The sequence below is a fragment of the Halichoeres trimaculatus genome, unplaced genomic scaffold (genome assembly GCF_033239565.1).
Source record: "Halichoeres trimaculatus isolate MK-OKI-2021-1 unplaced genomic scaffold, fHalTri1.1 fHalTri1_scaffold_10, whole genome shotgun sequence".
Taxonomy (NCBI): domain Eukaryota; kingdom Metazoa; phylum Chordata; class Actinopteri; order Labriformes; family Labridae; genus Halichoeres; species Halichoeres trimaculatus.
This window is the reverse complement of record NW_027437187.1, coordinates 38427253-38451130: the sequence shown is the minus strand read 5'-3', so window position 1 is coordinate 38451130 and position 23878 is coordinate 38427253. Positions and strand designations below refer to the sequence as shown.

At 49.3% G+C, this 23878-nt stretch overlaps 1 protein-coding gene across 1 annotated transcript; it reads left to right on the top strand.

The window, feature by feature from the left end:
* The first annotated feature begins 780 nt into the window (after nt 1-780).
* Nucleotides 781-23184, top strand: ambra1b (autophagy/beclin-1 regulator 1b). Its single transcript, XM_074677212.1, has 19 exons — nt 781-1119; nt 6652-6860; nt 7068-7126; nt 7201-7384; nt 8488-8660; nt 8770-8836; nt 9021-10507; nt 10621-10707; nt 10966-11151; nt 11599-11679; nt 11825-11925; nt 12134-12244; nt 12420-12608; nt 12694-12848; nt 15572-15711; nt 16263-16367; nt 17943-18130; nt 18233-18364; nt 19773-23184. Exons 2-19 carry the CDS (start codon nt 6729-6731, stop codon nt 20285-20287), a joined length of 4092 nt encoding a protein of 1363 aa, XP_074533313.1. The 5' UTR covers nt 781-1119; nt 6652-6728; the 3' UTR covers nt 20288-23184.
* Nucleotides 23185-23878: the final 694 nt, after the last annotated feature.

The following is a 23878-nucleotide window of genomic DNA, read 5'->3' as shown; positions in this document are numbered from 1 at the left end:
CCTTTCAGACTTTCCCTTTTTCTTGTTCTTTTCATTATTTTTTATCATTTTGACTCTTCAGGTGATTTTGATTCAGTTTTACATTTTAACTCAGCCTTGAACACTTTTAAACTGCTTAACCATGACATGACAATTGAAGTTACTGAATATGTTGTTTGAATCAAAGAGATATCAGTGTTATTGTTGCACAAAGAAAGAATGACATCAGGACCCTAAGAGCTATGTACGACTTTTCAATGAATTAAGAGCGGAAAAAGGGTCATTGTTAAATCTTGGAAGTCAGACTTCCACGATTAAACAATAATGCTGTTTTTCCTTCTAAAGTCAGAATTATAAAGAAGATATCAGAAATTAAACTGAAGTGAATGAGCCTGGATCTTTACCTGACACATGCTTATCTAAACAGACTCTGTGGGGCGTATCATATTATTTAGGATTATAAAGATGGAAATATTTAAATATAATATATCTTATTAAACCTCTGTGGTCACTCCTGAATAAATTCTTTACATTTATTCCTTCAGTAAAACAGGACTCTTTACTCAAGGATTTCCAATCGATGTGCGACGTTTCGATATCGATGTGTGTCAGGTGTGATGTGTTTGTTTTCTCCAGTTGAGTTTTAAAAGACGTGTGTGCTAAACAAATAGTATATTTTCTATGAGTTCTCTGGATAAATATTTCTGGATTCGTTAGATGATTTCACAACAAAATGCTGGTGACTGTGTTTGTCTTTTCATCGCTTGTGCTCGGCGCTCTGCTGATAAGCCTCGTGTGTGTGACTGGTTAGCTGGTGGCTAGTTACGCAGTAGCATTGTGTCGTCGGGCAGCTAGTGAAACATTTGGACCAAAGCCTTAAAAAACATCTTCTCCCTCCTCTCTCTGAGAGTATGAATGATGTGTTTTAACACATGTGGATGTTTTTCACCAGAATTACCGATAAACACCGATGTTAGCGTCAGCCTGCTGCTTATTATCGGCGGACACATTCTCCGTTTGTGGCCGGACGAGCTAAAGAGCTAACCAGCCCGTTAGCCTGTTAGCCCGTTAGCCTGTTAGCTCTTTGGTTAGCCTGTTAGCCTATGATGGCACCACTGGAGAGCGACTCGATAACGGAAGGTAGGCCAGTACGCTTTAATTGATCCATTTAAACTCTGTTTCTGTCAAATCAAACACACACAAGCAGCTTATTATTCAGATTTGACCTTTTCATGATTTACACATGACATATTTTAGCGGTTTATTTTCTGGATCGTTCCCTGCTCAGCTATATCCGGAATGAGCTAATGCTAAGTTAGCTTCTTGGCTAGCTTTCCAGGGGCGGTTTAAAAGGCTGGATTACATCATCTAAAGTCAGGCTTTAAACAGTTATCAGAGGGTTTATATCACTGAGGTTGAGCTGGGAGTCTTTGTTTGCTCACACCGGGTCAGAGCAGAGCTGCAGCTGTGGTCCTGAGCTGACATGATGCTGATGTGACAGTGATGTAACGAGTATAATGAAGGGTCCAGTGTTTGTTCTGCTGAGGATTGGATCAGTAATGGCTCATATGATGTGTTTAAAGCTGTGTGTGAGGAAGAAAGTATGATTCAGACTGTCAGACAGCAGCACTGCAGTGAAATAATGCTGCTGCTCATTGACTTTACTCAGTTAGGATAGATCCTAATATCATTTTGGATGGGTTAATGTAAAGTCAGCTGTGTGTAATGTGTGGGACTGTGTGCTGTGGCTCTAAGGATCACTCAGGTGCAGGTATTTCACTCCTCTGGGGTCAGGGGTTGTAGGAGCTGTGGTGAAGGATGTGCCCCTTAAAACAAACCAGGCTCATAATGAGTCTGATGTGAAGCCAGTGACACAAGTAGAGCCTCAGGTACAGACTGCAGGATTTTCCTGAAAAATAAAACGTCAACTTTTGCAGGAATAATCCTGTTCAGTCACTTCTGGGCCTCTGTATGTGTGTGTCAGTGTCTGTGTCTGCCTCAACCCCCTCCTCTGCCTGGATGTTGATGTTTTGGTTGTATCAGGACGTTTCTGTGTGGAGAGTAAGCGTGGTTACTTCAGCCAATCACAGAGCGCCCAGTGTGCAAGTATGCAGAGTTGATAAAGTGTGGAAGAAGCTAATCAGAGCAGCTACGATTGCCGACGTAGCATGAAGGAAGAAAAACTGCCAAAGTAAAACAAAACTCCAAACAGATAAAGCTTTTTCTTAAACAAGGGTGAAGCTTGGCTCGACTTTCACTCTCTTTCAGGAACTTGGAGAGCAGCGTGGGGCAAAGAACAACGTGAGTTAGCTTTATGCTAACCAGGGATGTGTTAAATACCTGTGATTAGCTTGTGCTAACATGCTAAGCCAGGTGCACAGCTCTCGAGTCTCTATCAGTAGAAACGTGATGTTACAGGTGGTTGCTGGGCTACAGAGTGTGTTCACGTAGTCACGGTCGGACGCTGTGGGTGTGGGCTGCTGCTGGCACTGATCCAAGGAGGAGGAGCCCAGTCTGAATGTTGTGTTTACTGACAGGTAACTTAAACTCCTGCAGACCCTACCTTGATGAAATTCAGAGCTACACGACACTATGAGTGAATGAGTTCGACTTTAGTTCAACTGAGTCACAGAGCAGCCTCAAATTCAAACTTCTTTCCCGTCAAATTGGTTCGTTTCATAAAAACAAACTGTGTCTGCTTGTTAAAAACAGGCTCAGTGAGGAGACTTTTCAGTTATTACACACACTGACAATTACCTGCTCTGGGTTGTTCCAGATGTGTGTCGGTTCAAATATAGCTTTGTTTGGGAGGGAGTTGTTGATGTGCTGATGCTGCAGTAAGCAGATGTTGATCCAGCTGGGATGCTGCTAACATCAGTCTGGGCTTGTGTCGTACACTTTGCTCTGAGTAGGTGTGAAGTCATGTGTGGTGCATCGTTTTTAAAGCTGTGATGATTCTGAGGTGAAGCTGTGTTTACTTGTGGAGGTGTAGAGAAATATCCCTACAGCAGCGTACCAGCAGATTTCATTTGCAGCACCAGGAAGAGAAAGCAGAGGGCGTTGTTGACCACTGAGCTGAGAAAAGATCAGGCTACTTTGTAACTGTGATGAATTAATATTTTCCAAACACTGCAGCTGTATTTCTGGTGTCTTATTAACCCACTTTTTGTGCATGATAGGTAAATAAAATACAACATCATCATCATCATCGCAATGCTTTGACCTCTGATACAACATCGATATTTCAACTCTTGAAATGTTTTTTTGGTGAAAATAAAAATCATAAATTAGCCAAGTTGGAGTTAAAATAGGACTTCCACACCTCCACTGCAGTGGGTGAACTGATGAGCTCCTCCGCTGTATGTTGCCCATAGACTGAATGATAAACATCATCTCAGAAAATATTAAAATATTTTATTTCTAAACTTGATAATTTGGGTTCTGGTGCTTTAAACATGAATGCTTTCTCTTTATTTTGGGGTCAGATAGTTTAAAAAGGGTTTACATTTAATGTTTTTGCAGTGAAGTAGACTGATCAAATCATAATCAGTCACTTTTTATTTGGAAAAATGTCAGCTTTGTTATGAGTAACAGTGATTACACCAACTGACTTTATCAGTTTCACCAGCTGACCACGTCTTACAACCAACCAAGCATTATTTTAATGTCACAGTAGTTTAGGTGACAAACTTGATGCACTTTATGTTTTCAGTTGAAGTGTATGTACGTCACTCTGCATTTCATGTCCCAGAAAAGTTATTTTCAATCAAATAATTTAGACTTAGTTTGTCCTTTATCATGTTTAACATTTCGTTGTTGTGAATAAACAGACAAATTTAACAGCTGTTATTTCAGCTGTTTGTCAGACATGAGCGTTAGAATTACCTCTGGTTAAGAAACAGGCTTCAGATGATCAGGTGACCTGAAAACTTCATTTCTCTGCAGGTTTTGGTGTCAGACTTTGATCTGTGGGATTCTCCCCAGTGTTTGTGTCTTTGTTAGAGGAGCCGCTCAGAGGTGGGTGAAGGCTGGCAGCAAAGAAAAAGCCTGATGATATTATCTGATTGTTGGTGTTTTCCAAGCTCATGGAGATAAATCTGCAGAGGAGGAAAAGCTTTGATTTGTGGGAAACTGTGGAGTGACTGTAAATGAAGATCCACATGCAGACAGTCGGACACACGTGGTTTAAAGATCTCCTTAAGGAAAAACAGGGCTTTATAGAGTCATTACAGTCGTTGGTTGCTCATTTTTCCAGTGTCTCCTCTCTAACCTGATCCTGGTCAGTCCCAGCCTTAGACTGGACTCACTCTGAGTCCACTTCTTTGTGAGGACTGATTTTTCCCTCCTCTGTCTCCCCCCTGGTGAGCGTTGATTGGAGCGACCCCCCCCTCGGCCTGGCCGTCCTTCACTGTCAGTCTTCCAAAATATCCCACACATGCTCAGTGTGAACCGAGCAGCAGGAGCTGTGCTGCTGTGGCCCCTGGAGCAGCTGGGACCAAGGCCGGGGCTGCTGGGAGCTGCTGAGAGATGGGCCTTCACAACGCTGCGCTGTGGCTCCAGGTTCTGAGCCTGCTGCAAGCTCCCAGAGAGTCCTGCTGCTCCGACAGCTACAGTCCTGCTGCTCTGACAGCTACAGTCCTGCTGCTCTGACAGCTACAGTCCTGCTCTTAAAGCTACAGTCCTGCTCTTAAAGCTACAGTCCTGCTCTTAAAGCTACAGTCCTGCTCTTAAAGCTATAGTCCTTTTCTTACAGCTACAGTCCTTTTCTTAAAGCTACAGTCCTGCTCTTAAAGCTACAGTCCTGCTCTTAAAGCTACAGTCCTGCTCTTAAAGCTATAGTCCTTTTCTTAAAGCTACAGTCCTGCTCTTAAAGCTACAGTACAGCTCTTAAAGCTACAGTTTTTCTCTTAAAGCTACAGTCCTGCTCTTACAGCTACAGTCCTGCTCTTACAGCTACAGTCCTGCTGCTCGGACAGTTACAGTCCTGCTGCTCGGACAGCTACAGTCCTGCTGCTCGGACAGCTACAGTCCTGCTGCTCGGACAGCTACAGTCCTGCTGCTCTGACAACTACAGTCCTGCTCTTAAAGCTACAGTCCTACTCTTAAAGCTACAGTCCTTTTCTTAAAGCTACAGTCCTGCTCTTAAAGCTACAGTCCTTCTCTTAAAGCTACAGTTCAGCTCTTAAAGCTACAGTCCTGCTCTTAAAGCTACAGTTTTTCTCTTAAAGCTACAGTACAGCTCTTAAAGCTACAGTCCTGCTCTTAAAGCTACAGTCCTGCTCTTAAAGCTACAGTCCTGCTCTTAAAGCTACAGTTTTTCTCTTAAAGCTACAGTTTTTCCCTTAAAGCTACAGTCCTGCTCTTAAAGCTTCAGTCCTGCTCTTAAAGCTACAGTCCTGCTCTTAAAGCTACAGTCCTGCTCTTAAAGCTACAGTTTTTCCCTTAAAGCTATAGTCCTGCTCTTAAAGCTACAGTACAGCTCTTAAAGCTTCAGTCCTGCTCTTAAAGCTTCAGTCCTGCTCTTAAAGCTACAGTTCTGCTCTTAAAGCTACAGTTTTTCCCTTTAAGCTACAGTCCTGCTCTTAAAGCTACAGTCCTGCTCTTAAAGCTACAGTACAGCTCTTAAAGCTTCAGTCCTGCTCTTAAAGCTACAGTTCTGCTCTTAAAGCTACAGTTTTTCCCTTAAAGCTACAGTCCTGCTCTTAAAGCTACAGTACAGCTCTTAAAGCTACAGTCCTGCTCTTAAAGCTACATCTTGCCACCTGACCCTTGTAGACATTTATTTTGGGACAGATTATTGTGTTCAGCCTCACATGACGTTGTCAGGGTCATCATTTCTTGGCACTTCTCCCCTCCTCATAAGATCATGTGACCCTAAAAGAAATTTCTGTCCAAACATGTGACCTTCCCTGAGTGAGGAGGTAAACGTGGAGTTATAACTGAGACGTCAGACGACGTGTCCGTCCGTCCATAGATGAACAGATAATCAGTCACAGCCTCACAGCATCACATGGACAGATCTGCTCTTCTTGTGTGTGGGCTCAGATCTGATCTTTGCTGCTTTGCATGCTGGGATATCTGGCAGCGCTTTTGTGGAGGAAATGATCCAAAACTGTGATGAAAATCTGTGCTCAGCCCAAACCTGCCTGGGTGGAGGCTAACATTAGCAGCAGCCACAGTTTGGTGTGAGCTCCTCAGAGTCTGCGTGTCCTCGTGCTCAGATACAGACGTGTTATAAAACAGCAGAATGACCCTTTAAAGCCGGGGTTTGATTGTTGAGATACTTTCAGAAGTTATCATCATGTTCCTGTGACCACACACAGCTGATACACAGGAGCATCATCTTCATCACTGCAGCTTCATCCATGGATCAGCTGGATCAGAGTGAGGCAGACAGGTGGATGATGATCTGTAGAGCTCACCTGGTCGTGGATGAGGCCACGCTGCCTCACAGAGAGAAACTCTGAGCTCACATTTAAAAGTCAAATCAGAGGAAGCTCTAACCTGTTTGACCAAATGACTTCAGGAGTCTCTTTCACCTGCTGGGCTCACCTGCTGGGCTCACCTGCTGGGCTCACCTGCTGGGCTCACCTGCTGGGCTCACCTGGTCCCCCTCAGCCTTGCTTTGGTTTTATCAAAGTTCTCACTCCTCAGTGTCCTCCCCTCCTCCAGCTTAGACTCTGCATGGCGACGGTGGACGGAGCGCAGTGGGAGTGAGCAGCCAATCAGAGGAGTGCGTCGCTGACATCATGGCATCCCGTCAGAGGAACTCGGTCCGGATCCTGTCGAGCCGGGAGCGCGGCTCTCAGACCTTCGGCTCCCAGAGGCTCCTGCAGCTGCTGGTGGAGGAGAAAGTGCGCTGGATGAAGTGGCAGAGTCAGGTCAGACTTCTCCTTCATGTCTCCTCCTCTCCTCTCCTCCTCTCCTCTCCTCACTGCCTAGTAATATATAAGTGGAGGGTGCAGGAGGAAAGACGCCTCCTAGAGGAGCTGGGGTGTGTGGCTGAACGTCGGACGCTCGTCTCCTTCGTTCAGCTGGATCATTGTTTCTGAATCAACCTGACGCTGTCTGGTTTGTCCTGTTTACAGAAAGTGGAGCTGCCGGACAGCCCTCGCTCAACCTTCCTGCTGGCCTTCAGCCCCGACAGGTGAGACCGCCGCCCACACCACGTTACAACCTGTACGCTCGTTCTTCTCCTCTGACTGTCTCTGCTCCTCTCAGGACGCTCATGGCCTCCACACACGTCAACCACAACATCTACATCACCGAGGTCAAGACTGGAAAGTGCCTGCACTCCCTCGTGGGCCACCGTAGGACCCCCTGGTGTGTGACCTTTCACCCCACCATCCCCGGCCTGGTGGCCTCTGGGTGCCTTGATGGTGAAGTCCGGATCTGGGACCTTCATGTGAGTACGGACCTGTGACGTACTGGGACGGGTGGAGCAGCTTCCTCTGAGGGTCTGCAGGAACCAGTCCTGTTCAGGTCCAACTCAGCAGGGACTGTTTCTAGATTTCTCCCTCAGAACAGATCATTTCATTTAACTCTGTGTCCTCAAAGCCACAAAATCATTTTAGCTGTTCAGGAAAACATCCTCAGCTTGATCCGGATTAATACTCTCACCCTGGATAAACAGGAAGCTACTTCTTTAAAGTCCCTGTGAGGAGTTTCTGAGTGGTCCTGAAAAGTCTCTCTTCTGGCAGAAACACTAGCTAAAGGCTAAAACAAAGTTAAAGGCTAACACACAAGCTAAAGACTAACACACAGCTTGAGGCTAAAACATGAGCTAAAGGCTAACACACAAGCTAAGGGCTAAGAAATAAGAAGAAGAATCAGAAGAATCAAGACATAAGTTAAATGCCAACACATGAGCTAAAGGCAAAAACACAAGCTAAAGGATTACACACAACCTTTATGCTAACACACGAGCTAAAGGCTAAAACACAAGCTAAAGGATTACACACAACCTTTATGCTAACACACGAGCTAAAGGTAAAACACAAGCTAAAGGAAAAACCACGGGTTAAACGGTAACACAGGAGCTAAAGGCTTAAACACAAGCTAAAGGCTAACATATGCTAAAGGCTAAAACACAAGCTAAAGGAAAAATCACAGGTTAAAGGGTAACGCAGGAGCTAAAGGCTAAAACACAAGCTAAAGGCTAAAACACAAGCTAAAGGCTAACACACAAGCTAAAGGCTAACTTACAAGCTAAAGGCTAACATATGAACTCAAGATATGATTGAGCTAAGGCATTTCCAAAACAAACACGCCTTGTTCAGAGTCACGTCTTCACCACGGTGTGTGTGAGACTCCGGGCCAGAAGGTGGCGCTGCAGTCTGATTAATACACAGACTCACTGACTCTTTAAATACACACATTCAATGATCTGCAGTGCTAACTGTGTGTGTGTGTGTGTGTGTGTGTGTGTGTGTGTGTGTGTGTGTGTGTGTGTGTGTGTGTATGTGTGTGTGTGTGTGTGTGTGTGTGTGTGTGTTTGTGTGTGTGCAGGGTGGTAGTGAGAGTTGGTTCACAGAGAGTAACGTGGCCATCGCCTCCCTGGCCTTTCACCCAACCGCTCAGCTGCTCCTCATCGCCACCAACAACGAGCTGCACTTCTGGGACTGGAGCCGCCCCGAGCCGTTCGCCGTGGTGAAGACGGGCAGCGACACCGAGAGAGTCCGGTGGGTCAGACACACAGATCAGGACCCACAGATCAGACCCGTGTCTCTGTGGGGGTAGTTACAGATCCTCATGGACTCTTTGTGTTTCTCATGTCTGTGTGTTTTCCAGGCTGGTGAGGTTTGATCCCCTCGGGCACAACCTGCTGACCGCCATCGTGAATCCATCCAATCAGCAGGTGAGCCTGACGTCTCTGAGCGCCCAGTTTAGGTCTCTGAAAGAAATCCAGACGTAGATTTAGGATCCAGATGACTTCATGTAAACAGTCCCTCAGAGCCTCTCTGTGATTGGCTCAGAGGCCAGCGCTGTGTGTCCAGCGCTCTGTGGCGGTCAGGAGCTGATGTTTGTGTGGTGTCTTTCAGAACGAGGAGGACTCGGAGGTCCCCATGGACAGCGTGGAGATGCCTCACTTCCGTCAGCGCTCCTTCCTGCCTTCACAGCCGGTCCGCCGCACGCCCATCCTCCACAACTTCTTACACATCCTGTCGTCTCGCTCGCCGGGCGCTCAGGCTGGCGGGGAGCAGCAGCGCCCCCTGGGGGACAGCGGAGGCAGCGTGGGGGAGTCTCCCAGCATCCCTCTGGCCCAGTACCCAGGCCCCGACCGTGGGCCCCCGTACCCCGGCTGCACCCAGCACCTGGGCATGGTGTGTCTGTGCAGCCGCTGCGCCATCAGCCGGAGCCCCTCCCTCTCCTCTAACCCCGCCCCTCCTGAAGTCCCCCCGCCGCCGCCGTCAGCCTCCACCTTCTCCTCAGCCCGCACCGAGCCCAGACAGCCGTCAGAGCGGCCCTCCGCCTTCACCTCGGTCTACTACAGCGCCGGCTCTTCTATCAGCACCACGGCGCCCAGCATGGACCCTCACTCCACCCCCAGACCTGGTCCAGACTGGACCCGCAGCCTGCTGAGCATGAGGGAGGGCGGGGTGGGTCCAGGGATGCTGCCTCCCCGGACCTCCTCCTCCTCCATCAGCCTGCTGTCGGTGCTGAGGCAGCAGGACGGCTCGTCCCCGTCCCCGGTCTACACCTCTGCCTCTGAGGGGCGGGGCTTCCCCCAGCCGGGTGAGCCCGGAGGACGGGACGGCGCCGGGACCAGCAGCGGGCACCACCCGTTCTGGGACGGCTCTCGCAGCAACACGGCGTCCTTCAGGAACGTGCTGCAGTGCAACCTGAGCCGCTACTTCTTGGAGTTCGACCGCATGCAGGACCTGGAGCCGCCTTTAGGGGGCGCTCTGGGAGAGGGGGGGCAGGAGCCCAGCCAAGAACTGCTCAACAATAACATGGACCCTGACAGACCTGAACCCTCCTCCGGTCCCTCCGCCTCCCCCACCATCATCCACTACCAGCCCCCGCTCCCCCCGCCGCCCTCCTCCCACAGCCTGGAGAACAACGTCCCTCCCCCGTCCTCGCGGGGCCACCTGAACCGCTGCAGGGCCTGCCACAACCTGCTCACCTTCAACCACGACTCCCAGCGCTGGGAGCGCACCAACCAGGCCTCCTCCACCTCCGCCTCCGCCCTGGACCCCTCCTCCTCCTCCTTCCCTCCCTCCTCCTCCCCCTGGCAGCCCGAGGAGAGCCGCAGGACTCTGGAGGTCCAGCCCGCAGAGAGGAGGGGCCCCCCAGAGCCCAGCGAGCAGCCCCCGCCCCCCGGAGGAGGCGCAGGACCAGTGGCCTTCCCCATCGCCCCCACCCCCAGCCAGGCCGGGGAGCAGACGGTGGGTCTGGTCTACAACCAGGACACGGCGCAGTGGGAGCGCGTGTACCGGCAGGCGGCTGCCGGGAGGTCGGCCGAGCCACCGGAGGCCTTAAGCCAAGAAATGCCTGTTGACCCCCCAGACGAGGACTCCCTCAGGAGGTAGGAGCCGCTTCAGTCAGGGTCAGGAGATAGACCGGGTCCAGGGGGCCTCTGGGGTCCAGATGGACCCGTGTTCTGATCATGGTGGTCTAAAGTCTGTTTCCTCTGAACAGGAGACTCCTGGAGTCCTCTCTGCTGTCGCTGTCACGCTACGACATGTCAGGATCCAGAGACCACCCCATCTACCCCGACCCAGCCAGGTACACACACACACACACACACACACAGACACACACACACACACACACACACACACACACACACACACACACACACACACACACAGCGTGGTGTTTATATGTATATAACTGAGAACCTTCAGGTCTGGTTCTGTGTGATACCACATGAACACAGAAGTTCTGAAAGGTGGTACCATAGAGTACCAGTAGTACCTGGTATCAGACACTGGTTCCTCCCTGAAAGACTGAACCCTGAACCCGTCCTCTCCCCGTGTCCAGGCTGTCTCCAGCTGCCTACTACGCCCAGAGGATGATCCAGTACCTGTCCAGGAGGGACAGCATCCGTCAGCGCTCCCTCCGCTACCAGCAGAACCGGCTCCGGGCCATGTCCTCTTCCTCCGACAGCCCCGCCAGCAACCCCTCCAACTCCATGGACAACAGCGACGTGGACTTTGAGGAGCTGGAGTGAGTCTGGTCCACGTTTGTGGACTCTTTAACCCTTTGAGCGCTGAAGCACGGCACGCTTGGGGTCACACTGACCAAACGGACCGGGCCTCAGGGTTGAAGCGTGGTGGAGCCCGGTACGGTTTGTCAGTGAGACGCGTCCTTAGACTGCTTCAGGTCAGGAGCAGAGGAGGCTTCTTATCCCTCTGTCCTAACCAGCGTGAACCAGGTCCTGGTTTATCATGATCTGACCTCAGGATGCTGCAGAAAGCTTCGCTCTGATGCTCGCTGACGTCAGCTCAGACTGATCACGCTGTCTGTTTGGACCCGCCCAGTGAGAGGCGTGATGGGTCTGAGGTCATGGAAGTGTTTTTGCTGGTTTCTCAGTCGTGACGTCTCTTCTCACTCTTGGATCGTTGGTGTGTGTGGTTTTCTTTGCGTCCGTCCTCACAGTTTCCTGTTTTTCAGTGACAACGGGGACAGAGCCAGGCACAGGACTCCTCGAAACGCCAGGATGTCTGCTCAGTCTCTGGGGCGCTTCGTCCCGCGGTGAGTCAGCTACGAGCACACGCTTCCTCTGCACCATCAGTCCTCTGAACACCATCTGGAACTCTAAGAGTCCAAAGTCCAAGTCCTGTAAAAATCCAGACTTCTTCTGGGTCCAGGTTTGGTTTTAACGTCTCTTCTCCTGCAGGAGGTTCCTCCTCCCCGAGTACCTCCCCTACGCCGGCATCTTCCATGAGAGGGGGCAGCCCGGCCTGGCCACACACTCCTCTGTCAACAGAGTGCTGGCTGGTAGGCTCACACACACACACACACACACACACACACACACACACACACACACACACACACACACACACACACACACACACACACACACTCACAGTCTGGGTGTTTGCAGAGTGGGGATGAACCAGGGACTCCTGAAGCCCTGAGGTCTCCATGTGGTCTCCCTGATCTGTTTGAAACCAGCTGACAGGTCTAACTCTGTCCCCTCCAGGTGCGTCTATCGGGGACGGTCAGTCTGCGGTTGCTAGCAACATTGCTAACACCACGTATCGCCTGCAGTGGTGGGACTTCACCAAGTTTGACCTCCCTGAGATCAGCAACGGTAGGAGCTGCTCCCTGAGCCGTCTCATGTCTGATTATATGACTATCGTTAGCAGAGATCAGTCAGTCAGGTGAAGGTGCTCAGGGCTGATGTGTGTGTGTGTGTGTGTGTGTGTGTGTGTGTGTGTGTGTGTGTGTGTGTGTGTGTGTGTGTGTGTGTGTGTGTCCTCCTCCAGCTTCGGTCAACGTTCTGGTGCCAAACTGTAAAATCTACAACGATGCGAGCTGCGACATCTCTGCGGACGGTCAGCTGCTGGCCGTCTTCATTCCCAGCAGCCAGCGGGGTTTCCCAGACGAGGGCATCCTGGCCATCTACTCCCTGGCTCCTCACAACCTGGGAGAGATGCTGTACACCAAGAGATTCGGTGCAGACCCCCTCTGACGCTCAGCACCATGTCTGAACCAGTCTGAGCCAGACCCTCACTGATTGTCTGTCCTCTCCTCCCTCAGGACCCAACGCCATCTCCGTCAGTCTGTCCCCCATGGGCTGCTACGTCATGGTGGGCCTGGCCTCTCGCAGGATCCTGCTGCATCCCACCACGGACCACATGGTGGCGCAAGTCTTCCGCCTGCAGCAGCCTCACGGAGGAGAGACGTCCATCAGGGTGAGACACAGACAGAGTGAGACACAGACAGCGTGAGACACAGACAGAGTGAGACACAGACAGCGTGAGACACAGACAGAGTGAGACACAGACAGAGTGAGACACAGACAGAGTGAGACACAGACAGCGTGAGACACAGACAGAGTGAGACACAGACAGAGTGAGGCACAGACAGAGTGAGACACAGACAGGGTGAGGCACAGACAGAGTGAGACACAGACAGAGTGAGACACAGACGGCGTGAGACACAGACAGAGTGAGACACAGACAGAGTGAGACACAGACAGGGTGAGACACAGACAGGGTGAGACACAGACAGAGTGAGACTAAGAGTGAGACACAGACAGAGTGAGACACAGACAGAGTGAGACTAAGAGTGAGACACAGACAGAGTGAGACACAGACAGAGTGAGACTAAGAGTGAGACACAGACAGAGTGAGACTAAGAGTGAAACACAGACAGAGTGAGACACAGACAGAGTGAGACACAAAGTGAGACACAGACAGAGTGAGACACAGACAGAGTGAGGCACAGACAGAGTGAGACACAGACAGAGTGAGACTAAGAGTGAGACACAGACAGAGTGAGACACAGACAGAGTGAGACACAGACAGAGTGAGACTAAGAGTGAGACACAGAGTGAGACTAAGAGTGAGACACAGACAGAGTGAGACTAAGAGTGAGACACAGACAGAGTGAGACTAAGAGTGAGACACAGACAGAGTGAGACTAAGAGTGAGACACAGACAGAGTGAGACTAAGAGTGAGACACAGACAGAGTGAGACTAAGAGTGAAACACAGACAGAGTGAGACACAGACAGAGTGAGACACAGAGTGAGACACAGAGTGAGACACAGAGTGAGACACAGAGTGAGACACAGACAGTGAGACACAGACAGAGTGAGACAGAGACAGAGTGAGGCACAGACAGAGTGAGACACAGACAGAGTGAGGCACAGACAGTGAGACACAGACAGAGTGAGACACAGACAGAGTGAGACACAGACAGAGTGAGACACAGACAGGGTGAGACACAGACAGGGTGAGACACAGACAGAGTGAGACACAGACAGGGTGAGACACAGACAGAGTGAGACACAGACAGAGTGAGACACAGACAGGGTGAGACACAGACAGGGTGAGACACAGACAGAGTGAGACACAGACAGGGTGAGACACAGACAGAGTGAGACACAGACAGGGTGAGGCACAGACAGAGTGAGACACAGACAGAGTGAGGCACAGACAGTGAGACACAGACAGTGAGACACAGACAGAGTGAGACACAGACAGTGAGACACAGACAGTGAGACACAGACAGAGTGAGACACAGTCAGAGTGAGACACAGACAGAGTGAGACACAGACAGAGTGAGACACAGACAGGGTGAGACACAGACAGGGTGAGACACAGACAGAGTGAGACACAGACAGGGTGAGGCACAGACAGAGTGAGACACAGACAGAGTGAGGCACAGACAGAGTGAGACACAGAGTGAGACACAGACAGAGTGAGACACAGACAGAGTGAGACACAGACAGAGTGAGACACAGACAGAGTGATGCACAGACAGAGTGAGACACAGACAGAGTGATGCACAGACAGAGTGAGGCACAGACAGGGTGAGGCACAGACAGAGTGAGACACAGACAGAGTGAGACACAGTCAGAGTGAGACACAGACAGGGTGAGGCACAGACAGAGTGAGACACAGACAGGAGCACAGGCTGACCTCTCCCGTCTCTGATTCAGACACTAAACCAAACTTTGCTGTTTGCCCCCGCTGTTATCACAAATACAGAGCTCCCACACCGCAAAACACTTTACATCCGAGCAAGTCTTTAAATAAAGTAAAAAAAATAATAAACTGTGTTTATAAAGCACGTGCACAAGGATTAAAATGATGGGTGTACGCCTACATATGTGTATACATACATACACTAAAAACTTCCAGTCCAATAAATAAATAAACAAAATAAAAAATACTATATGGGTAAGATCACATAAAAACAATTCTGTAAAGTGAGTTTTAAGAAGAGAAACGTCTTCACAGACTCAGTCTGAGCCACATTCATCTGACAGAAACATGTCTGACTCTCAGCTTAAAGAGGAGCGAGGCCTGAAGCGTTTGGGAACAATAGAGAGTAATGACTTCAGGCTCCTGTTCTAAGACAATACTCTGGTTTGAAGAAACTAAACTGGTGTGTGTGTCTTTGTACCCCGTCTGCAGATAGTTTGAAGCTATCTCAGTGATATTTTTCTGACATGTCTGCACAGATCAGCTGAATGTGCTCAGGCTGAGTCTATTAAGACTGTTTTTAATAAAAGGACATAAACCTGCTCAGATTTCTGTGTTTGCATTGAAAAATAAGAGAGGTTTTCCTTCAGCTCCTGTTTGAATGTTTGTCAGGACGAGAGGATCAGTTACTCAGTTTGGTTTCATTACTGCAGTACGGTCAGGGTCATGGCTCAGGGTTTCTGTTGTCTCTGACTGTCCCCTCCATGTCAATACTTCAGTCTCCACATTAAGAAACTAAACCAGAGTGATAGAGAGGAACACCTGGGCCCTGAAACCTCTGAGGGAAGGTGAAACCAGCTGTTGACTGACCGCCCTCAGAGCGAGCTCACAGCCCACCCTGAGCCCTGAGAGGTCAAAGGTCAGTCTTCATGATGAAAGATGTTGATCGTCCCTGTGTGGACCCTGTCTCTGTGTCCCCCTCAGATGGTGTTTAACGTGGTCTACCCCATGGCCCCAGACCAGCGGCGCCACGTCAGCATCAACTCTGCCCGCTGGCTGCCCGACCCCGGGATGGGTCTGGCTTATGGAACCAACAAAGGAGACCTGGTGATCTGCCGGCCTGTGTGAGTGTGTCCCACACTTCGTCTTCATCACCTTAATTCATGAGTGTGTGGACAGCAGGGAGGGGCAGAGCTGCTTAATGAACACACACCCTGACATGTGTGTGTGTGTGAGCAGCGTTCTCTGAGCGTGGTCCGCCCTCATTATAACCAGCTCCTAAAGCAGCCAACTACATGCTGCTCTGCTTTGGAGGGCTTCCCTTCCTCCTCCTCCTCCTCCTCCTCTCCTTCCTCCTGGTGGACAGCAGTTCAGCTGATCAGATTATCTTAATGGTCGATCTGAACAGGAAGAGCCTTAATTGAAGGAGGTCAATTAGTGCTTTTAATGAGGTCGTGGTCTGTGTGATTCCACGAAGAAATCCCTCCTCTGCTTTCAAGACTTCCTGAATGGAAGTGAATTAACCCTGTGTGTGTGTGTGTGTGTGTGTGTGTGTGTGTGTGTGTGTGTGTGTGTGTGTGTGTGTGTGTGTGTGTGTGTGTGTGTGTGTGTGTGTGTGTGTGTGTGTGTGTGTGTGTGTGTGTGAGTGTGTGTGTGTGTGTGTGTGTGTGTTCAGCTTCTATCGGAGTGATGGTGAGAGCCCTGCTGAGTCGAGCAGTGAACCTTTATTCTCTGTGAACAACAGCGGAACCAGCCGGACCCGAGGTTCTGATAGACCGGGGTGAGAACACACAGACACACGTTCCTACCTGTTCACACACACTCAGATAGAAAGATAGAGTGATAGATAGATAGATGGGTGGATTGATATATAGGAACAGGAGTTTGAAGGCAGTGTAATGTCCTCGTTTAAAGTCAGGCCTCCTTTGGGCCCTGAGGCTCCCCTCAGCGTCCTCTCCTCTCGTCTCCCTGGCTGTCATAGTCAGAGCGAATGTTTCTTCTCATTTTTACAAAGTGATGATAAACTAATGTCTGATCAGGGCCACACATTCACTGCAGACTTCACCACCATGGACTGTAAGCTAACACTTTCCCTAAGCTAACTCTTTCCCTAAGCTAACACTTTCCCTAAGCTAACTCTTTACCTAAGCTAACACTTTCCTTAAGCTAACTCTTTCCCTTAGCTAACTCTTTCCCTAAGCTAACACTTTCCCTAAGCTAACACTTTCCCTAAGCTAACTCTTTCCCTAAGCTAACTCTTTCCCTTAGCTAACTCTTTCCCTAAGCTAACACTTTCCCTAAGCTAACACTTTCCCTAAGCTAACACTTTCCCTAAGCTAACTCTTTCCCTAAGCTAACTCTTTCCCTAAGCTAACACTTTCCCTAAGCTAACTCTTTCCCTAAGCTAACACTTTCCCTAAGCTAACACTTTCCCTAAGCTAACTCTTTACCTAAGCTAACTCTTTCCCTAAGCTAACACTTACCCTAAGCAAACACTTTCCCTAAGCTAACTCTTTACCTAAGCTAACACTTTCCTTAAGCTAACTCTTTCCCTTAGCTAACTCTTTCCCTAAGCTAACACTTTCCCTAAGCTAACACTTTCCCTAAGCTAACACTTTCCCTAAGCTAACTCTTTCCCTAAGCTAACTCTTTCCCTGAGCTAACACTTTCCCTAAGCTAACTCTTTCCCTAAGCTAACACTTTCCCTAAGCTAACACTTTCCCAAAGCTAACTCTTTACCTAAGCTAACACTTTCCCTAAGCTAACACTTTCCCTAAGCTAACTCTTTACCTAAGCTAACTCTTTCCCTAAGCTAACACTTTCCCTAAGCTAACACTTTCCCTAAGCTAACTCTTTACCTAAGCTAACACTTTCCCTAAACTCTTTCCCTAAGCTAACTCTTTCCCTAAGCTAACTCTTTCCCTAAGCTAACACTTTCCCTAAGCTAACTCTTTCCCTAAGCTTACTCTTTCCCTAAGCTAACACTTTCCCTAAGTTAACTTTTTCACTAAGCTAACTTTTTCACCAAGCTAACACTTTCCCTAAGCTAACTTTTTTCCCTAAGCTTACTTTTTCCCTAATCTTACTCTTTCCCTAAGCTAACTTTTTCCCTAAGCTAACTCTTTCCCTAAGCTAAGCTAAGCTAACAAGGTGCAGTTCATTGCAGTGAAGTCTGTTTGCTGTGAATGCTGTTATTTCTCGAGCAGAGTGATTCAGAGAGTCATACAGGAGATCTGCACATGCTCAGTCTGGACTTTGAGAGCAGTCGTTCAGACCAGTGAAATGTCGTCTCTCAGTTTGACCCTGAACCTGTGAAGGTGTAGCCTCTCATGGTGCCCCTGTGTTGTGAGCTCAGGCCGAACCGCTCTGGTTGGAGGCTGGACAGAGACATGGGCTTGATGAATGCCATTGGACTGCAGCCCCGACATCCCGCCCCCTCAGTGACATCACAGGGAACCCAGACGCCGATCATCCAGCTGCAGAACGCCGAGACGCAGACGGAGAGGGACCTGTCAGAGCCCGGCGGCTCCCAACCTCCAACCAGTACTGTCACACTTCACTCCATCATTCAGCTACATTAAACCTGCTCCACCTCAGACCCTCTGACCCTCTGACCCTCTGACCCTGATCCCTGTGTCTCCTCAGATGTCCCTCCTGAGACCCCGTCCACCAGTCGGGCGGCTGCAGGGCAGACGGAGGCGTCTCAGAGCGGCCGAGCTGCAGACGGAGGAGCAGGTGAAGCTTCAGCAGAGTCCAACACCTCCACAGGAAGTACAGGTACTGCTGCAGACACCCCACCTGTTCACACTGCACTACCTGTACACTGTGTGTGTGTGTGTGTGTGTGTGTGTGTGTGTGTGTGTGTGTGTGTGGGGTTATCAGGGTGTGAGGGTGCTGCTGAATGATCAGACGGTGAAGCTCAAACCCGGTGGACTGACACTGGAGCATTCTGGGAGCTGTAGTGATGAGCCTTCTGTAAGGGTCAAGTGTCAGAGAGGGTCAAAGAGGGTCAGAGTGAAAAGGAGGGTCAAAGAGAGTCACGGATTGTCAGAGCAGCTCACAGTGTGTTAGAGAAGGTTGGAGAGGTCCGAGTGTGTTAGCAAGGGTCAAAATGTGTCAAGGAGGCCAGAGTAAGTCAGACCGTGTCGAAGAGGGCCAGAGTGTGTCAGAGAAGGGCAAAGAGGGTAAGAGAGGGTCAAAGAGGATTAGGAAGGGTCAGAGTGAAAGAGAGGGTCAAAGAGGGTCAGAGTGAAAGAGAGGGTCAGAGCAGCTCAGAGCAGCTCAGAGTTTGTTACAGAAGATTAGAGAGGGTCAAATTGTGTCAAGGAGATCAGAGTAAGTCAGACTGTGTCAGAGAAGGGCAAAAAGGGTAAGAGAGGGTCAAAGAGGGTTTGGGAGGGTCAGAGTGAAAGAGAAGATAAAGAGAGTTAGAGAGGGTTGGAGCAGCTCAGAGTGTGTCAGTGCGTTAGAGAGGGTCGTATTGTGTCAGAGAAGGTCAGAGTGTCAGAGAAGGTCATAGTGTTCAGAAGGGTTCATAGTGTTTCAGAGAGGGTCAGAGTGTGTTAGAGAGGGTCATAGTGTGTCAGAGAGGGTCAGAGTGTGTTAGAGAAGGTCATAGTGTGTCAGAGAGGGTCAGAGTGTGTTAGAGAGGGTCAGAGTGTGTTAGAGAGGGTCATAGTGTGTTAGAGGTCAGAGTGTGTCAGAGGGGGTCATAGTGTGTCAGAGAGGGTCAGAGTGTGTTAGAGAGGGTCAGAGTGTGTTAGAGGTCAGAGTGTGTCAGAGAGGGTCATAGTGTGTTAGAGAGGGTCATAGAGTGTCAGAGGGGGTCATAGTGTGTCAGAGAGGGTCAGAGTGTGTTAGAGAGGGTCATAGAGTGTCAGAGGGGGTCATAGTGTGTCAGAGAGGGTCAGAGTGTGTCAGAGAGGGTCATAGTGTGTCAGAGAGGGTCAGAGTGTGTTAGAGAGGGTCATAGTGTGTTAGAGAGGGTCAGAGAGGGTCAGAGTGTGTTAGAGAGGGTCATAGTGTGTTAGAGGTCAGAGTGTGTCAGAGAAGGTCAGAGTGTGTCAGAGAGGGTCATAGTGTGTTAGAGTCATAGTGTTTAATGGTTCTGACCTCCTGTGACCCTCTCTGGGTCTTGGACCTGTGTGTCCCTGTGGATTTGACCTCTGTCCTGTCTCTGGTGCAGAGTCTCCAGAGTTCGGCTCAGGCGAGGACGCTCTGGCTCGTATCCGGCGGCTGATGGCGGAGGGCGGGATGACGGCGGTGGTGCAGCGAGAGCAGAGCACCACGATGGCGTCCATGGGCGGCTTCGGGAACAACATCATAGTCAGCCACCGGATCCACCGCGGCTCCCAGACCAACACGGGGGCCCCCAGACCAGCTGACCCCTCCCTGACCGGCCCCTCCACCTCAGGACCGCTCCTCGTCCCCCCTCCCGTGGCGTCCGGCCCTGCTGAGCAGCTGTGGGGCCCCTCGGTGCTGCCGGGGGCCCCTCCCCCCAGCCTGGCCCTGGACATGGACGACGTGTTTGACGGGGGACGAACAGACGACGACTCCCTGCCCGGCCCCTCCTCTTCCTCCCTGCTGCTGTCTTCCCCCTCTTCTTCCTCCTCCTCCTCTCGCAGCCCCCTCCCCAGCGTGGGCGGGGGGGGCGGGGTCAGCCCTCACGACGGTTACCCCGGCGACCCGTACAGCAGGTAGTTCTGCGGCAGGTCGGGGACGCAGAGCGCTGACCTGAAGGTGCTCCTCAAGCCTTATCTCACAGACACGGGTGCTGCTCCCGCTCTGCACAGGGTCTCCCGCCTGGAAACCAAGGGACACAGGAGCCCCGCCCCCGCCCCCGCCCCCCCTCCCTCCCTGAAGCGTGAGTGCGTTGGCGTTGACTTCCTCTGCACTTAGAGAAACCTGGACTGAGGCCGACGCCATCATTCCTCGTCTACTTGAAGCGTGGGCGCGGCGCTCCTCTCTGATGGATCAAAGTGCCATGTGTGAGGAGGGGTGTGTGTGTGTGTGGGTGTGTGCGTGTGTGTGCGCGTGTGTGTGAGTGTGAGAGCGTGTGAGTGTGTTACTCCACGTGCTGCGTTCAGTGCCATGTGACGTTGAACTCTGATGTGATTGGAGTGTTTCAGTCAGCTCTGCTTTTTCTACCGTGTGTCAGACCCCCCCCCCTGAGGCTGGACTCGGACCAGGACTCAGACTCTGGATCATGACCTGCAGATCATGGAGGATGTTACCCCCCTACACACACACACACACACACACACACACACACACACACACACACACACACACACACACACACACACACAGACTTGTGGACACCTGAGACTCCTGCATGTGGTCTAATGCTGCAGACGTTCAAACTGAGACGATGATTATTTTATTTTGAAAGGCTGAAGAGGAGGAGAACAATTTCCTGTTTGGGGGAGGGAGGGGCTTTGGATACACCGTACCCTGCTCCAAACCCCCACCCCTCCAGAACCCCACCTGTTGCACTATAGAGGGTTTGGTGCTAAGAGAGAGTGTGTGTGAGTGTGTGTGAGAGAGTGTGTGTGTGTTTTCTGCCGTCACTGGAGCGTCAGAGTCATGTGATCATGTTTTGGGGGCGTAGTTCAGACCCTTTGACCCTGCTGAAACCCATTAGCGAGCCCCAGACCTGCAGACCCATCAGAGGGTCTGAGCACGCTGGCGTCGCCCCGTGTCTTTAACAGCAGAGGGCGCCGTAGAGACGCAGACATCAGGTTAGCAGCGTTAGCGTCTCTGAGAGTAAAAAGTGATTCTGAGTTAAAGATTTTCAGAATAAAAGCCCCGGGACGCTCGTGCTCAAACTGTGAAAACCCCCACGCTGCTTCCTGGTCTGAGTCTGACCCACCTCCTCCTGGCTCCTCCTCAGCCTCAGACGGAGGTTTTTATGTCTGTAAACACGCCCTCACACAGAAAATGAATTATTTTATAGAAACCTCCTCAGTGGAGTTACTAACGATGAATCAGAGCTCGTCACTGAGGTTTAACAAACCATGTTCATCGATCCGTCTGAGACAAACATCATGAAGAAGAAAGTTTCCTCCTTCCTGTCATCACTGTGACTCGTTTTAAAATCAGCAGCAGAAAAATCTTTTAATGATCAGAAAATGAGATCAGTTCACGTCTTTCTTTATCTCCTCGGAGCCAAACGAGCAGATCAGCGTCAGAGAAACGTGATTTTATTACAGAAACGTTCAGAAACGACTCTGACCGCCACATCGCTCCTCGCTGACGTCCTCACAGGCGCGCTCCTCGCTGACGTCCTCACAGCCGCGCTCCTCGCTGACGTCCTCACAGCCGCGCTCCTCGCTGACGTCCTCTCAGCCGCGCTCCTCGCTGACGTCCTCACAGCCGCGCTCCTCGCTGACGTCCTCACAGCTGCGCTCCTCGCTGACGTCCTCACAGCCGCGCTCCTCGCTGACGCGCGCTCAGGCTCAGAAAGAGCAGACGTCCAGCTTTTCATTTGGGACTACTTTCAGCAGCGGATTAATACGCGTCTCACAGCACACAGGAAGTGTGTGTGTGTGGGTGTTTGTGCTGTTTTAAACGACAGGAAGCTGTGACAGAAATCTGCGTGATCGCGGCGTCCTCCTCTCTCGTTCGAAGCTCCCGTTAAAACTTTATTTATATTTCAGAGGAACCTGCGCCCACGGTGAAAGCTAACGGTCTGGATGTGTGTGTGTGTGCGCTGAGAGAGTGTGTGTGTGCTGAGAGAGTGTGTGTGTGCTGAGAGAGTGTGTGTGTGTTGGAGTGTGTTGTTTTGGGAATTGGGAAACAGGAGACCTGCTGGACGTCCTCCTGGGCGTCTGTCCGGGCGTCTGCCTTGGCGTCACAGGAGTCTGATCGCCGTTTCCCACCACAGGAACTGAAACCTGGAGAATCCTGGAAGGCCTTGAATCCTGAAGCCTCTCCTGAACTTTTAAAGTCCAAAAAGCGGGCAGCGAGCTGAGCGCCGTTTTCTGTTGGCGCCGGTCGGTTTGTTGTGTGAGAAACCAGGAACGTGTTGCTAATGTAGATTTTTCTGTTACTGTGTTTAAATATTTGTATCATTAAAAAAAGCGCAGAGCTCCGTCTGCACCAAGAAGGGCTGTAACCCCAACAATCTTCTTTTCTCCTGACCTCACATGGATCACAGAGACATCACCCAGTCCCTCAGGACCAGGTCCAAAACCAGGTCCAAAACCAGGTCCAAAACCAGAGCCCAGCTCACTCCACCCACGCCACGTCCACAAACACACGATCAGTAACCTCAGAGGTGCTCAGGGCCACGCTACAGGAAAAAATAAATATAAAGATAAAGTTCACAACTTTACAAGAATAAAGTCAAAACATTATCACAAATGAAATGAGAAAAAAATCAAGAATAGAGTAAAATAATTACAAGAAAAAAAGTCAAAAATGTACAGAAAAAAGTCATAAATTAACAAAGTGAAAAATATCCAAGAATTAAGTCAAACATTAACGCAAATTAAGTAAAACATTTATAAGGATAAGGTCAAAAATTCACAGGAATACATGCAAAAATTCACAGAAAAAAAAGTAAAAAATTCACAGGAATATTGTCAAAAATTAAAAAAAATACTGTCAAAATATTACAGGGATAAAATCAGAAGTTAAAAGGAAAAAATGTCAAATTATTACAGAAAAATTTACAAAAAAAAGTCATATCAACAAAGCAAAGAACATCCGAAAATTAAATCAAACATTTACACAAATAAAGTAAAACATTTATAAGAATATAGTCAAAAATTTACAGGAATAAAGTAAAAAAAAATCAAAGAAATATTGTCAAAAAATTAAAAGAATACAGTTTTAAATGCAAAAGAATAATGTCAAAAGTTTACAAGAGCAATGACAAAAATTTACAGGAAAATAGTCAAAAATTTACAGAAATAAAGTCAAAAATTCACATGAAAAAAGACAAAAATTTACAGAAAAAAAGTCAAAAATTTACAGAAATAAAGTCAAAAATTTACAGAAAAAAAGTCAAAAATTTACAGAAATAAAGTAAAAAAAATTACAGAAATAAAGTCAAAATTACCAGGAAAAAGTAAAAAATTTATAGAAATAAAGTAAAAAAAATCACAGGAAACAAGGCAAAAATTCACCAGAAAAAAAGGAAAAAAAATTACGAAAATAAAGTCAAAAATTTACAGAAAAAAAGTCAAAAATTCACAGGAAAAAAGACAAAAAATTACAGACATAAAGTCAAAAATTTACAGAAATAAAGTAAAAAAATTTACAGAAATAAAGTCAAAAATTACCAGG